At 58.3% G+C, this 14361-nt stretch overlaps 1 protein-coding gene across 5 annotated transcripts; it reads left to right on the top strand.

Annotated features, from left to right (window-relative positions):
• The first annotated feature begins 128 nt into the window (after positions 1 to 128).
• LOC108389546 (lysosomal alpha-mannosidase) lies at positions 129 to 13577 on the top strand. Of its 5 annotated transcripts, none has more exons than XM_073220324.1 (24): positions 130 to 326; positions 1024 to 1126; positions 1285 to 1458; positions 1776 to 1969; positions 2585 to 2717; positions 2999 to 3144; positions 3592 to 3708; positions 4749 to 4831; positions 4915 to 5035; positions 5119 to 5197; positions 5371 to 5480; positions 5671 to 5778; positions 6076 to 6192; positions 6827 to 7000; positions 8169 to 8266; positions 8355 to 8472; positions 9637 to 9755; positions 9845 to 9946; positions 10128 to 10215; positions 10394 to 10474; positions 10854 to 11081; positions 11387 to 11542; positions 11636 to 11738; positions 12128 to 12342. In XM_073220324.1, the coding sequence occupies exons 1-24, from the start codon at positions 174 to 176 to the stop codon at positions 12241 to 12243; spliced, it is 3021 nt and encodes a 1006-aa protein (XP_073076425.1). In that variant the 5' UTR covers positions 130 to 173; the 3' UTR covers positions 12244 to 12342. The 5 variants fall into 5 exon arrangements, with proteins under 5 accessions (XP_073076423.1, XP_073076425.1, XP_073076424.1 ...); XM_073220323.1 differs by having other exon boundaries at positions 4746 to 4831; XM_073220321.1 differs by having other exon boundaries at positions 4728 to 4831.
• The last annotated feature ends 784 nt before the right edge of the window (positions 13578 to 14361 follow it).

Raw genomic sequence — 14361 nt, 5'->3', positions numbered from 1 at the left:
TAAGCCTCCCTGCACACCTCTGCCTCCGCTACTTCCCCTGAGCTACGGCCGCTGTCCCGTGACGCCCCCGGCTGCGCCGTAGCCACGCCCGTGTCAGCGCCCATTGGCCAGGCCGAGTTATGGGGCGGAGCGTTCTGCCAGGCGGAAGCTCCTGGGTGTGTGGAGAAGGAGCAATGAGGGCCCAAGCGCGGCCTGGTGGCGTCCGCCGCGGGGGCGCGGCGGGGCTCAGGATGATCTTCTGCGCGCTGCGGCCACCGCTCCCTCATCTCTTTTTCCTTATTTTGTTGTTGATGGCGGCGCCCGGCGCACGGGCCGCGGGATACAAGGTGAGCATTGCCGGTAAGCGGAAGCGGGAATGTACACGAGCCAGAGCGAATCCCCGAGTAGTGTCCGGAGGGTCTGTTCTGCGGGTGCCTAGTGAATTGTTGCTAATATGACAGTGTGGTCTGAATGTGTGCTTTATGTCGTTGAGAGGTCTGACTGTGTGCGTCCGAGAATGGTAACGTCGGGACCTGCCTCTGCTTCTGGGGGTCAGCCTACCTGGACTTTGCGTGCATTTAACTGTGTAATGGGGCGTGTGTGTGTGTGGGGGGGAGCAGTTGTGTGTGTGTTGGGAGACTGGTTGGGAGCTAAGACTCGAGTCGGCCCGACTCGAGTTGCAGTCTGGCTGGGTGACCTTGGGTACGTCACTGTGCCTCTCTGATCCTCACTGCTCTCCTCTGAAGATTGGAGATAAGTTTGCCCACCCTCCCCAGGTGGCTGTTTGGTATTTACATATGCTTAATAAACATCAGGTACTATTATCTCTCTGGAATGCGAATGAGAGCTGCCCTGAGGGGTTGTGCCAAGTGGGAGTTGCATCTGTGAGCACAACTGTCTGAGTGTCCTCCGTGGGATGGCCTGGCCCCATCCCTGAGTCACTCACCCCTAGATCAAGATTTATCTTGTGCCCCCACCCCAGCCTGCCTTTTAACTTTGGGACAAGTAACAGGGTGTGTGAATGTGTGTTTGGGGTCCTTGCAGACATGCCCCACCGTGCAGCCGGATATGCTCAACGTGCACCTGGTAGCTCACACACATGATGATGTGGGCTGGCTCAAGACTGTGGACCAGTACTTTTATGGCAGTGAGTAAAGGATGCAGACTGCTGTGGCCCCTCTGAGTCCTGCAAATCCTTTCCGGGTTCTGGACATTAGGGTGGGGGCAATGCCCAGCTGTGGCCCATGCCTAGGAATGTTCCCCTTGGCTCGTTACTTCCTGATTGCTTGACCCCTGTGCCCGCAGTCCATAATGACGTCCAGCACGCCGGTGTGCAGTACATCTTAGACTCAATCATCTCTGCCCTTCTGGAGGAGCCCACCCGCCGTTTCATCTACGTGGAGATTGCCTTCTTCTCCCGTTGGTGGCAGCGGCAGACAAACGCAACACAGGAAGCTGTGAGAGATCTGGTGCGCCAGGGTGAGCCTGCCTGGAGGAAGTGAAAGAGGAAGCCCAGGTCAGCTGCATGTGCAGACGGTTTGTGCATGTGGCTCCGCCTGCCTGGAATTTCCCTTAATTTGGGGAACTCCTAGGCATCCTTCAAGGTCCCACATCCTGTAGATCCTCAGGGGAGCCTGCCATGCAAGGGGCCCTGTGTACCATACCTGGCTACATTGGCCTGGGAGTGAGGCCTCTTTCCTAGGTGTGCAGGCAGGTCTTCTCATTGTCTGCATTGCCAACCCCGCCCCCACTCCTGGCTCTGACAACTGACCCGGCCTTTGCCCCTCCCGGCACAGGGCGCCTGGAGTTTGCAAATGGAGGCTGGGTGATGAATGATGAGGCAGCCACCCACTACGGAGCCATCATAGACCAGATGACACTTGGGCTGAACTTCCTGGAAAATACATTTGGCAATGACGGGAGCCCCCGCACGGCCTGGCACATTGACCCCTTTGGACACTCTCGCGAGCAGGCCTCGCTGTTCGCACAGGTGCTTTTCTGACACCTCTGGGACCCTCCATTTGCTCCAGCTCCTACCCCAGCCACTCAAGCCCCGCCCTCCCCTGCAAGCTCACGTAGATCGGGCCGGGTGCCCCGGCCTGCTGGCCCCCTGAGATACTATCCGTTGAGTGCGCTGTGAATCTCACTCCTTTTCTCCTCTGGCCTTGGCCCTGCTTTGAGCTGACTGACCGCGCTGCAGCTGGCTTCTCCCACTTCCCTGGCCCCATCCCTTTTGCTATGATCTGGGCTCCTCCCCAGGCTTGGTGGCAAGTGGCAAGCCTGCCCTGCTTTTCAGCTGGCTTCATGACTTGTGCCAAGCCCGTCACCTTTCCATGCTCTGAACCCCTTCCACCCTCAGGCTGCAGAAGAGGGAAGGCCTCCTTGAATCAGGCCCCCTTTCTGTGCAGGGGAAGGTGGAGGTGGGTAGTAGCGTGGGTTTCCCCCGTCCCCCACGCTGGGAAATGGGCTGCGGCCTCACATGTTTTAGAACTGTCTCTTCTACCTGTGCTCTGACCTGCCTCTCCCATGCTGAGGGGCCTGGGCGCTGGTTCATCCTGCCCTGTCCTGCTTTACCATCCCACTTCTCATCCTGCCGCGCTCCTAGATGGGCTTTGATGGCTTTTTCTTCGGGCGCCTGGATTATCAAGACAAGAAAACGAGGAAGGAAAAGCTGGAGATGGAGCAGGTGTGGCGGGCCAGCGCCAGCCTGAAGCCCCCTGCCGCAGACCTCTTTACCAGTAAGGGGGTGGGGTAGGGGCAGGGCGGGTCCCAAGGGCACGTGACCTGTGCAGCCACACAGGGCCCCAGGCTCAGGAGGGGCCTGGGCTTCCTACCATACTCTGCCCGCTTTGTCTTGAAATTTTTAGTAACTTGTAAACAAGGGTCTAGCATTTGCATGTTGCACTGGGGCCCCTGGAGTTCTGAAGTCCTTCCCGAGGGAGGGGCATGGCTGACTTTGACCCCAGGCACGGGTCTGGGGCCCTAGGCCACTCCCTGAGCCTGCTGCGGCCCCCCGCAGGTGTGCTTCCCAACGTTTACAACCCACCTGATAACCTGTGCTGGGACACCCTGTGCTCTGACAAGCCCTTCGTGGACGACCCGCACAGCCCTGAGTATAACGCCAAGGATCTGGTTGCTTACTTCCTGCCGTTGGCCGCTGCCCAGGTAACCCTGCTGTCCAGAATCTGCCAGACTGGTGTACATAATGCAGCGGCGGCGTGGGGGTGGGGGCTTCCCATGGCTCGGACATTCCCTAACACCTCCTCATAACCCTCAGAGGAAGGCAGTGTTCCATTCACTGTCACCACGCCCCCTGGGTTTGGGTGCATTCCTAATTAGAGAATGTAGGCCCCTGGGCTGCTGCACACCCTCGCCACGGTCATGAGAAAGTATGGCGCAGTGGTTGCACCAGACCCCACAGGGCATACTTTCAGCTGCCCAAGAGAAGTGGTTGGCCCAAGAGAATTACTCAACAGCTTGTGGGGTCCCTTGTGACACCCCCTCATGCCTCTACATCCATGCACACTCTTGGCCATATATGAACCGAGATACAGCTGTACGCGAGGTGGCCCAGGGCACTCTGACCGGAGGAATCATCCGTCCTGCCTGCAGGGCCAGCATTACCGCACTAACCACACTGTGATGACCATGGGCTCGGACTTCCAATACGAGAATGCCAACATGTGGTTCAAGAACCTCGACAAGCTCATCCAGCTGGTCAATGCCGAGGTTAAGTGTGCTCACCCCATGTGCATGTGTGTGTGTGTGTGTGTGTGTGTGTGTGTTCCTAGGCCTTTGGTCATGTGCATAGCTCTGGGTACTGTCTTGAGTTTTTGACTGCCACTGTAACAAATTACCATAAACCTAGTGGCTTAAAATGACAGAAATAATATTATCTTACAGTTGAGGTCAGAAGTCCATCACAGATCTCACTGGGCTGAAATCAAGGTGTCAGCGGGGCTGCCTTCTGGAAACTCTCAGGGAAAGCTTCGTTGCCTTGTTCAGCTTCTAGAGGCAGCCCACATCCCTTGGCTCATAGCTCCGTTCTGCCATCTTTAAAGCTGGCAATGTAGCATGTCTCTGACTCTGCTTCCGCAGGAAGGAAGACCGCCACATCTTTTACTCTCGCGCTTCTTCCACCTTTAAAGACCCTTGCGATCACATTGGGCCTGCCAGATAATCCCAGATAATCTGTTTTAGGATCAGCTGATTAGCAACTTGAATTCCCTCTGCAATTTTGATTTCTGTTTGCCATGTAACATAATGTCACAGGTTCCAGGAATCAGGACAGGGACGTCTGTGGATAGCCATTATTCTGCCTGGCGTGAATGTGTTGGTAGGGCTGCTTAGAGGGACTTCACCTGTGGCTGTGTAGGCAGGCAATCACTCTCACATCAGCACAGAACCTTGTATCTCCTCTCCCATCTAAGAGACCCCTTCCCATAAAGTCCATCCTCAGAGTCATCTCTGGGCAAAATCTCTACGTCCTCACCTTCCACTTGCTTCCAACACTGCTGTTTCACTAGAAACAGCTCTCAGCTTATTCTTACATCCCTCAAATTGTTTCCAGGCTGGTAATACTTAGTTTTGGCCGACATTGATTTCACACCTTGGCCATTGGTTTGTACTCAAAATATGTATTAAGAGAATCTGAACCAACCGGATGCATGAATATGTGCACGTGTGTGAGTATGTGTGTGCTCACCTGTGGGCCGTCCAGGAAGGTGCTGACTCCCATGGGCTCACAGGTGCACACTTCCCCACAGCAGCAGGCCAACGGGAGCCGCGTAAACGTTCTCTACTCCACACCTGCCTGTTACCTCTGGGAGCTGTACAAGGCCAACCTCACCTGGTATTTGGGGGTGCTGGGGAGCTTTGGGCTATTGGCATGCCCTGTGAGTCACGACCCTGCCCTTAGTGTCTCTGCTGCTGCAGGCCCGTGAAAGACGATGATTTCTTCCCCTATGCCGACGGCCCCCACCAGTTCTGGACGGGCTACTTTTCCAGCCGGCCAGCCCTCAAACGCTACGAGCGTCTCAGTTATAACTTCCTGCAGGTAGTTTGACGCCGGGCTCCAGTGGGAGGAGACTCAAGAGATCCTGGTAGGCCTGGTGCCCCAACATACACCCTGTTCCCTAGGTGTGCAATCAACTGGAGGCGCTAGTGGGCCCAGCGGCCAACTTGGGACCGTATGGTTCGGGAGACAGTGAACCCCTCAGTAGGTATCAGTCCAGTGAGGGTTGGAGCTGGACACCTGACCTTCGCTGCCCCCTCGAGTACCTTCCTAAAGCCTCAAAGAACCCTGCCCGCCCGCACATGACCTTTCGCATCTCTTTGGGGTCGGGCCAAGAATCCTGAGGAGACCCCACCCGGCTCACTGTCTGCTTGCAGATGAGGCGATGGCCGTACTCCAGCACCACGACGCGGTCACCGGCACCTCCCGGCAGCACGTGGCCAACGACTACGCGCGCCAGCTTGCGGCTGGCTGGGGACCCTGCGAGGTGCGCGGGGCGGACCTGGGAGGGGCGGGGCCTGTAAGGGGCGTGGCAGAAGGCGGTGGGATGGAGTCTAGAAGGGCTGGTGGGAAGAGGGGCAGAGTCAGGGGCGGGGACAAGAAAGGGGCGGGGCCATGGATGGGAAGAGAACAGCGTGGGTGTCCGCGCGAGCGCCTCTCTCTGTGCTCCTGCCCAGGTTCTCGTGAGCAACGCGCTGGCGCGGCTCAGCGGCTCTAAGGAGGACTTCGCGTTTTGCCGCGAGCTCAACATCAGTGTCTGTCCGCTCAGCCAGACTGCGAAGAGCGTGAGCCGGCCCGCGGCGGCGGCGGCGGGGGCGGGGCCCGGAGCGCCGGAGCCCGCGGGCCTGGGGGCGGAGCTCGGAGTGACAGAGCGCGTGGGGGTGGCGCCGCCTGCGGAACTGAGTTTGGAGCGTCGCTCCCGGGCAAGGTCCCCGCGACAAGATCCCCGCGACACAGCGAAGCTGGAGCTGGGCCCGGGCACCACGTGGGGGTTTGGATCGCCAAGGGGCGTGCCGTGCGTGGTGGGTGCATTTGGAGAAGGCCTGCTGTGACCAGTGCCCTGTCTGACTCGCCCTCCCCAGTTCCAGGTGGCCATTTATAACCCGCTGGGTCGACAAGTGAAGTGGATGGTGAGGCTGCCGGTCAGCAACCATGTTTTCGTCGTGAGAGACCCCAGTGGCACAATTGTGCCCAGCAATGTGAGCCGAACTGACGCATATTCTTCCCATGAATCACCCACTCCCCCCGCCCCCCAAAACTCTCCACAGTGACTTACCCCCGCCCTTGGAAGGGTTTCTGCCTTCTCCCCCATGGCCTGGCCGCCTTCCTCCCTTAGGTAACCCACCGGCACACATACCTCCCCACGCCGTGAACGCTTCCTTACAGGGACTTTCTCTTTCCCCTCTGAATGTTCCCCCTCTGTGCCCCTTATCACACCCTCTTGGCAAACCTATCCCCCCACCCCGTACTTTCCCATGACATTTTTTCCTATTTATGAATATTCTCTTAATCCTGAAAGGTCTCTTCCCATGAACCTCTTGCTTTCCTAAGAATCTACCTTTCCCACACTCCCCTGCCTCAAGGGTCTCTTCCCCCACTTAACCCCTCTCGTCTCCCCCGTCCCACAGTCCCTCCACTGACCCAGTGGGTTATTTCCTCCTTTCTCTGTCTTTAACAGAATTTCTGACACCCCCCACCCCTGCCCAACACCTAAATTTCTTCTCCCTATACCTGGACTCCTTCCCTTCCTGGAGTTCGGCTGCTTCCTGGCTGGCTGGCTCTGTATGTGTACTCACAGCCTACTGACTCGGTTTCCCTCCTGCCTTCCCTGAGGTGGTGATAATTCCCAGCTCAGACGGTCGGGAGCTGCTTTTCTCAGCCTCCGTGCCTGCCCTGGGCTTCAGCATCTACTCAGTAACCCAGGTGCCCGGCCAGAGGCCTCAGGCTCACAAGCTCCAGCCCAGAGCCCAGAAGCCCAAGCTCCGTGTCTTGGTCATCCAAAATGAGGTGAGACTCCATTCAGATCCCCTTCCTGCTCCCATAATAAATTTGAGGTGTCACGGTGTGCTGCATGGACTCTGGGGTCAGCGGGTCTCGGGCCCATGGTCTGGCATTACCAGGCCCCCATTCTGTGTCCTCACAAAGGACCACCTGCCTGTGAGCCTCAGTGTCCTTTCCTGAGGCTGTTCTGAGGGCCCAGTGTGATCATGGGTGACATTGCACAGATATGCCAGATATTTAAGGAAGAGACCGGTTTGCAGATGAAGTGAGGTATTTCAGAGACTTGAGGGAGGGAGGTGCATAGCCATGTGGTGGCAGAAGGGCCCTGGCGGGAAGGGAACAGCAGGCATAAAAGCCCTTGGGCTGGGAGGTGTTGGGTGTTCTAGGAACGCAGTGTGGCTGAAGCGGGAGGGGGAGGGGGTGCGGGTGCGGGCAGGTGACGGGTGGGGCCATGTCGGCCTTAAGGGTTGAGGGGAGGACTTTGGCTTCTACTGTGATGGAGCCCCAGGGCTGCATTAAGACTGTCGTGGGCCCTAGCACTTCTGCCTTTGTGGGGCTGTTCTTCCATAAAAAAAAGTGTGAAAAGTTACACTGCATGAGGGTGTGGTTGTAAAGAGGAATATTAACCAGACAGGCTTTATTATAATATATTAGGATGACATTCAAATTTTCTTCTGATTCTGAAATTATTTTAAAGAATAAAATATAATATTAATTTTTATTAAAAATATACATTTAAAAATTTATTGATAAAACTATCAGTTATTCATTGTTATTTCCGTGGGCCCCTCAAGGTCTGGGTCGTGGCACCCTCGAGTTCCTCTACACAGGGCAGCCCAATTTGTATCTGAGCCCCTAGGACCAGACTTAGGGTGTCACAGGCGTCCTCTGGTGGCTGCGAGGGGAACAGACCGGGGGTGAGCACAGAAGCCAGAGACTAGGAAGGGGGTCGCCGCACTAGTCCCAGTAGGCGACAGAGGTGGGAAGGAGTCAGACTGAGAAGAAGGTAGAATGTAGAGCTGATGGGATTTGCTAATAGGGCCAAGTGTGAAGAGTGTGACCGGGAGAGAAGCAAAGGGCGGACTTCAGGGTGTTCTCCTAAGAGCCAGGAAGGATGAAGCTACCACCGGCTGAATGGATGGTCATTAATGTATGTCTACCCTTTTCTGCCCAGTACATCCGGGCTAAGTTTGACCCTGACACGGGGTTCTTGATGGAGATGGAGAACCTGGAGCAGAATCTCCTTCTGCCTGTTCGCCAAGCCTTCTACTGGTGAGGGGGGACCTCCAGGCCTGGGGGGGCGGGGGAGTGGAAACAGAAATGGGGTCCCCTACCTGACTCTCACCTGCTCTGGCCCCAGGTACAACGCCAGTACAGGCAACAACCTAAGCAGCCAGGTCTCAGGTGCCTACATCTTCAGACCCAGCCAACAGGAGCCACTGCCTGTGAGCCACTGGGCTCAGACCCACCTGGTCAAGGTCCGAGGCCAGGAATGATGAATGGGCTCTTGGGGACGGGTCGTGGGTGTGTGTGTACTGGGTGAGCGTGGGGGAGGACGTACACCTCCATCAGATAAGAGGGTTAAGACCTAATTGAGGATTCCCCCACAGGGCTGATATTTATGGCTGGTTGTGACAGTCATGCTGTGGAAGCACATGCAAAGGCACTCACTGTGGTTGTTGGCGGCATGATCATACTTAGCTTTTGAAACTGCAGGTGGGGTGACCCCACTTGGCCCACGATTAGGGAGAGCCAAGTGAAGTGGAAGAGCTCACCAAATACCTGGGGTGGATATCTGAGGGTTCACACTTGGACAGGGCCTGGGTGGTTCTCGTTTAGGATGTATATCTGAGGGTGCATCTGGCTGGGAACAAAGGCTCGTGCTTGTGGGGTTTCCTGGGGTCTCTCATTGACATCTTCTCACGGTGGAAGTGGGGCAGGTAATGGCAAAACTCATATTTGACGCTATTCCCTTGAGGTGAACTTCTGCCTACTTGAGTGACTGTATTAGGACATAGTTTTGCCTGTAGTAACAGTTACCAAAACTAAGTGTGTTTAAAACAAATTAGAAGGATCTTTCCATCTAACAAAGCCTGCTGGGCCATCCAGGGCAGGTGGGGTGGCTCCACAGTCACCCAGTCCCCTTCTGTCTCATTGCTCTGCCTTACTCTACCCTCAGCTTCTACCCCATGGCTCAAGGTGGTTTCTGAAACTCCAGCCATCATAGTTGCATTTTGAGCCAGTGGGACAGGGGAAGGGGCAAGGAGTGTAGTTCACACCACTTTGATCACTTTCCACCGGGCAGCCCACGGTCACATAGCTACCAATAACCTCAGGAAAGACTGGACTACAATAGTCTTTATTCTAGGTAGTCACGTACCAAGTTAGAATCCTGCTCTAAGAAGGGGAAATGGGGTAATGGTGGGCAGTAAACATATGCCACACCTAAGAATTATGTGGCAACAACTGAGGTGGGAAGTGTGGGCATCACACCTCTGTAGGTGGGGGAGGTTCCCAATCTATTAGTGGGGTTGACTTGGATGCAGGCCTTTGTTTTGTTCACAGCAGGGGTGGGTGTTTGCAGGGCTCCCTTCTGCTCAGGTGCAGGTTCACACCTGCCTTCCACCCCCATGTGCCTGCAGACAGCCTTGGTGCAGGAGGTGCACCAGAACTTCTCGGCCTGGTGTTCCCAGGTGGTTCGCCTGTACCCAGGACAGCGGTACCTGGAGCTGGAGTGGACAGTGGGGCCAATACCTGTGGGGTGAGTGGCAGAGGCTGGGATGTGGGGGGCGGGCAAGGGGAGAGTGGAGATAGGCAAGACTCACAATCTTGCAATCCTATTGGCTGTAGTGACAACTGGGGCAAGGAGATCATCAGTCGCTTTGACACTGGAATGGACACAAAAGGGCTCTTCTACACAGACAGCAACGGCAGGGAGGTCCTGGAGAGGAGGTGGGGGTGCCTGGGGGCACTGGGCGCGGTCTGTGGTGTGTTGGGGCTTGTGCTGTGCAGGGGAAGGGGGCATTGGCTGATCCTATGAGTGGGGAAGGGAGAGGGGGAAGGGGAGTGAGGAAATGCTGAGCCAGGGAAGGGGAGCTGAACCCTGGCCTGACTGAACCCCAACCCTCCTCAGGCGGGATTATCGGCCCACGTGGGAGCTGAACCAGACTGAGCCCGTGGCAGGAAACTATTATCCAGTCAACAGCCGCATTTACATCACGGTAGCCCTTCCCGCAGCCTGCTCCCCGCCTCTTCCCGGCACCCCTCCATAGAGTTGGGGTCACCCCTCATTCTGGGCGTCTCCCACCTGTCCCTCGGCATCTCTGCCATCCCCCGCAGGGCCTGCCTGGGGCCAGGGCAGGCGGGCCTTGTCGCCGCTCACTGCCCCTCATCCCTCAGGATGGGAACGTGCAGCTGACTGTGCTCACCGACCGCTCCCAGGGGGGCAGCAGCCTGAGGGATGGCGCCCTGGAGCTCATGGTGCGTGCCGGGGCCGTCCAGCCCAGGCCCCTCCCACTGGACCCCGCCCTGGCCCCCCGCGGACCCTGGGGCAGGTTTCTCCCTAGGCGCCCCACCCCCACCACCCATTTGTGGTCCCCACTAAGCTGAGACCTCCATTTCTGTGTGAGATGTTCGCGCCACGTTTTTCCCCAGCCAGTGCCCAGTGGCCCCTCCAGGCCCCGGCTTGCCCTGGCGATGGCCCGTTTGATCCTTGCCCCCCTGGCCCTCGTCCCTTGCCTGGTCGAGAACCCACATCTGCTGGGGACCCCTTCCCCCACTCCTAACTTCCCTTGAGACCCCCACCCTAGCCCTTACCCAGTTCCTGGCCCACCCCGTCCCTTGGCCGCGCTCTCCGCAGGTGCACCGAAGGCTGCTGAAGGACGACGGACGTGGCGTCGGGGAGCCGCTGCGCGAGGACAGCTCGGGGCTGTGGGTGCGAGGGCGCCACCTCGTGCTGCTCGACAGCGCCCGGACCGCGGCCGCCGGGCACCGGCTGCAGGCGGAGAGGGCGGTGCTGGCCCCGCAGGTGGTGCTGGCCCCGGGCGGCGGCGCCCCCTACCGGCTCGAGGCGGCCCCGCGGAAGCAGGTGAGGGGCTGGGCCCGGCGGAAGGAGAAGACCCCGTTGAGGCCCGCGGCCGGCGGTATCCTAAGCTGGGCGGGGACCCGCCTCCGTCGCCCCGAAGTCCTGGGGAGGCCGCGAACGGCACCCAGCGCCGGGGCGCTCCTGCATCCCGCCGCGACGGTCCTGGCGCAGCCTCACCTCTCACCCCGCCCCTCCGCGCTTCATTCCTCGCCCCCCGAGCCTGGCACCACCCTGCGCCCGGCTAAGCCCCGCCCCTCACCGTGCGAGCCCCGCCTCCCGGCCGCCGCTAAGCCCCGTGCCCCTCGCAGTTCTCCGGGCTGCGCCGCGAGCTGCCGCCATCGGTGCGCCTGCTCACGCTGGCCCGCTGGGGCCCGGAAACGCTGTTGCTGCGCCTGGAGCACCAGTTCGCGATGGGAGAGGACCCGGTCGGCAACCTGAGCTCCCCGGTGGCCTTGGACTTGAGGGTGAGGAGGCGCAGGAGACAAGAGGGAGGCTAGAGAAGGGAGAGGGAAAGTTCGCTCCGTCCCCACTCAGCCCGGCCCCTCCACTCCCCGCAGGACCTGTTCTCCGCCTTCACCATCACCTCCCTGCAGGAGACCACGTTGGCGGCCAACCGGCTCCGGGCCAGCGCCTCCAGGCTCCAGTGGACACCGAGCAGGGGTGGGGGGCCTGGGTGGGAATGTGGGCCAGGACCCACTGTAGGGCTCAAGGGTTTGGGGATCTGATAGTCAGATCCAGGTTAGGGGTTTAAGGGTCTGAAGTGGGTCCAGCAAACCAGCGGTGGGTCTTGAGGGCTTGATGATGGAGTTCAGGGCTGCAAACAAGACTTCAGCCTCATCAAATTCTATTTCGGGGGTGGAGGGGGGTGACCTGGGGTTGGCTTGAGGGTGTGAAGGAAGTGGTCAATCAGTGAAGAGCGCTTTGGGAATCTGGGCCTGGTGTCTGGTCCTGGGGACAGATTGGGGGTGGGTGGCTGAGGGGAGCAAGCACAAGGAGGGGCTGAGGCAGGGGAAGTGTGTGCCCCTCACTCCTCCCTTCTGTCTCCCCAGGCCCCGTTCCCACACACCGCCCCTCTCCCCACCGGCTGGACCTTGCCACCATCACGCTGCAGCCCATGGAGATCCGCACCTTCCTGGCCTCGGTCCAGTGGAACGAGGATGGCTAGACCCTCTGCAGGCAGGGCGCTCTCTTCCGAGCCCCTCCTCTCGCTGCTGCTGCCACTAACAATTAAAATGCCACTACTGGGACTCAGGTCAAAATGTGACTGAGTGTGGTTTCTGTTTTTGTTTTCTGAGGTGGATGGAATTTGACAAAGGCCAGCCAACCCTAGCTGACCCTTGACACAAGGCTTTGCAGGAAAGTCACTTGCTGGCCTGAATCCCCATACCAGACTACACTGCTCATAGCGTGCTGTCCTCCGTTCCTGTTTAGCTGCTCCATCCACTCAGGCTGTGGCACAACTATCTCAAGAAGACACTGAGGGCAGGCCTGTGGCAGACCTGGGTGCAGAGAACCAGATACAAGCCAGGGCCTCCCAGACCGCCTTTGGGGAGCTGCGCCCTGAGGGCAAGGAATCTGGAAGGTCCTGGTGGAGGAGGTGGAACCAGAGGCTGGTCCCCAAACGAGGACTTGAACAGGAGGGCTGGAGCTGCGGGCCTCCTAGGAGGCAGGCAGAGAGCCTGGCATGCCCTGGTGTGCTCTGGGGTCCATTACAGAGGAAGGAGACTTGGGGATAAAGGAAGTGGAAATTACTTACCCTCCAACCGTTACCTTCTTGTGCAGGTTCCTGAAGTTGCATGGATGTTGGGGAAGACATCCCAGGCCCGTGTGGACACCAGTGCTGAGGTGCATGCGCCCCTGACTGTTGGATGCACCTCCAGAGAGTATTTCTGCTTCCCTCAGTGGAGAAGGCATGAGCTTGGGCCACCTAGGAACCCCTGGGGAGGGCACCATAGACCTACATGCCAGACGTGCCTCTTGAAAATTTTTCTGTCTCCCCTAAGAAGATGTACCAGAGAGGCCCAAGGAGGGTACCCCAGTCTAATTGCCACCATGCATGGGGTCCATTTGCTGGATGCATGTTCAAAACTTCCAAAGGCAGGCATCGTCCTGGACTGGCCAAGGAGAGTGACTGGTGGGGGTTGCCCTGTGACCTCTCTCAGTCCTGCATGGGCCTGATGGCTGGTTGTACCCCTGTAAACCTCTCTAGCCATCCTTTGGTGATGGGGACTGGGCGCAGGCTAGAAGGAGACTCAGGGTGGCACCCAGGCCAGGCTGTGGTTCTGCGTGGGGGGCCTGATATTGGATCCTCCTGGTGGCGCCTCCTGCAGATATCTGTGTTCCCATCCGAATGGGAGGCCCTGGCCCTGGCTGGACAAGTAAATCAACGGAGGGTGCCTTGGGCTCAGCTGCTATCACTTTTGGGTCCCAGTCATGGGAGCACCTTCTGAAAAGCTTCTATGACCTTTTGAGGAGGCTAGGACTGAACTCCAGTTGCTGGATGCACTCCCCACTCCACTCCCCATCTTTTTCTGTTTCCCTCTGGAGGCAGCAACCAGCTGCAGGCATCCAGGGAGGCCGAGGGAGTGTGTTCTGGGCCCAGCCGCAGTCATACGTGGGACCTATTCATTATACATGCCTTTGAAAGCCTTTTCAACTCCCTGTCTAGAGGGAGGCAACAGCCACGTGGGCTGGGGGCCAACGTGGAAGGTGTCCTGGGCCTGAGCACAGTTCCATGTAGAGCTGGGTTGCCAAACGTGCTCCTGAAAACCATTCTTACGCCCTCATGGGAGGGAGAGACTGGGATGGCCAGGGAGGCCCCGGAAGGGTGCCCCTGGCTTGGCTACAGTCCCACACGTCACTGGGGTTGCCTACTGCAAAACGTCTAAGTTGTACTTTGGAGTGTGACTCTGAGATCAGCTCCAGGACATTCAGGGAGTTCCGTCGATGGTGCCTGGGACCAGCAGCAGGCTACCTCTAGCTGCTGTGGGGCCCGTCCTGGGCCAAACAGAGGGGTCCAGGGCTGGGCACGGTGGACCTGGTCGTGGTCCCGTCAGCACTGGGTCATCTGAAGCACCTCCTGGAGATGTAGGTTCCAATTCTTCCTAGGGTGAGCGTGGGGGCGTTGGCCCTGGCCAGTCAGAGAGCTCTGACCAGAGAGGGCCTTCCAGAGGTTTCTGTCTCCCTTAGGAGGCTCGATCCTCAGGGGGCTGCAAATAAGGCCTGAGCAGTCTGGCAGGCAAGCATATGTCCTCGGTGAGATCCAGTCCTCGCCTGAACCTCC

The sequence above is a fragment of the Manis javanica genome, chromosome 13 (genome assembly GCF_040802235.1).
Source record: "Manis javanica isolate MJ-LG chromosome 13, MJ_LKY, whole genome shotgun sequence".
NCBI classification, from domain to species: Eukaryota; Metazoa; Chordata; class Mammalia; order Pholidota; family Manidae; genus Manis; species Manis javanica.
The sequence above is the reverse complement of the archived record's forward strand: the minus strand, read 5'-3'. Positions and strand labels throughout refer to the sequence as shown.

Bases quoted from the DNA above. Each gene is read 5' to 3' on its own strand.
- LOC108389546 (XM_073220322.1), top strand. From the start codon at position 174: ATGAGGGCCCAAGCGCGGCCTGGTGGCGTCCGCCGCGGGGGCGCGGCG. The intron at 10,216-10,393 runs GTAGCCCTTCCC...CTCATCCCTCAG, and splicing joins ACAGCCGCATTTACATCACG to GATGGGAACGTGCAGCTGAC. The intron at 11,082-11,386 runs GTGAGGGGCTGG...TGCCCCTCGCAG, and splicing joins AGGCGGCCCCGCGGAAGCAG to TTCTCCGGGCTGCGCCGCGA.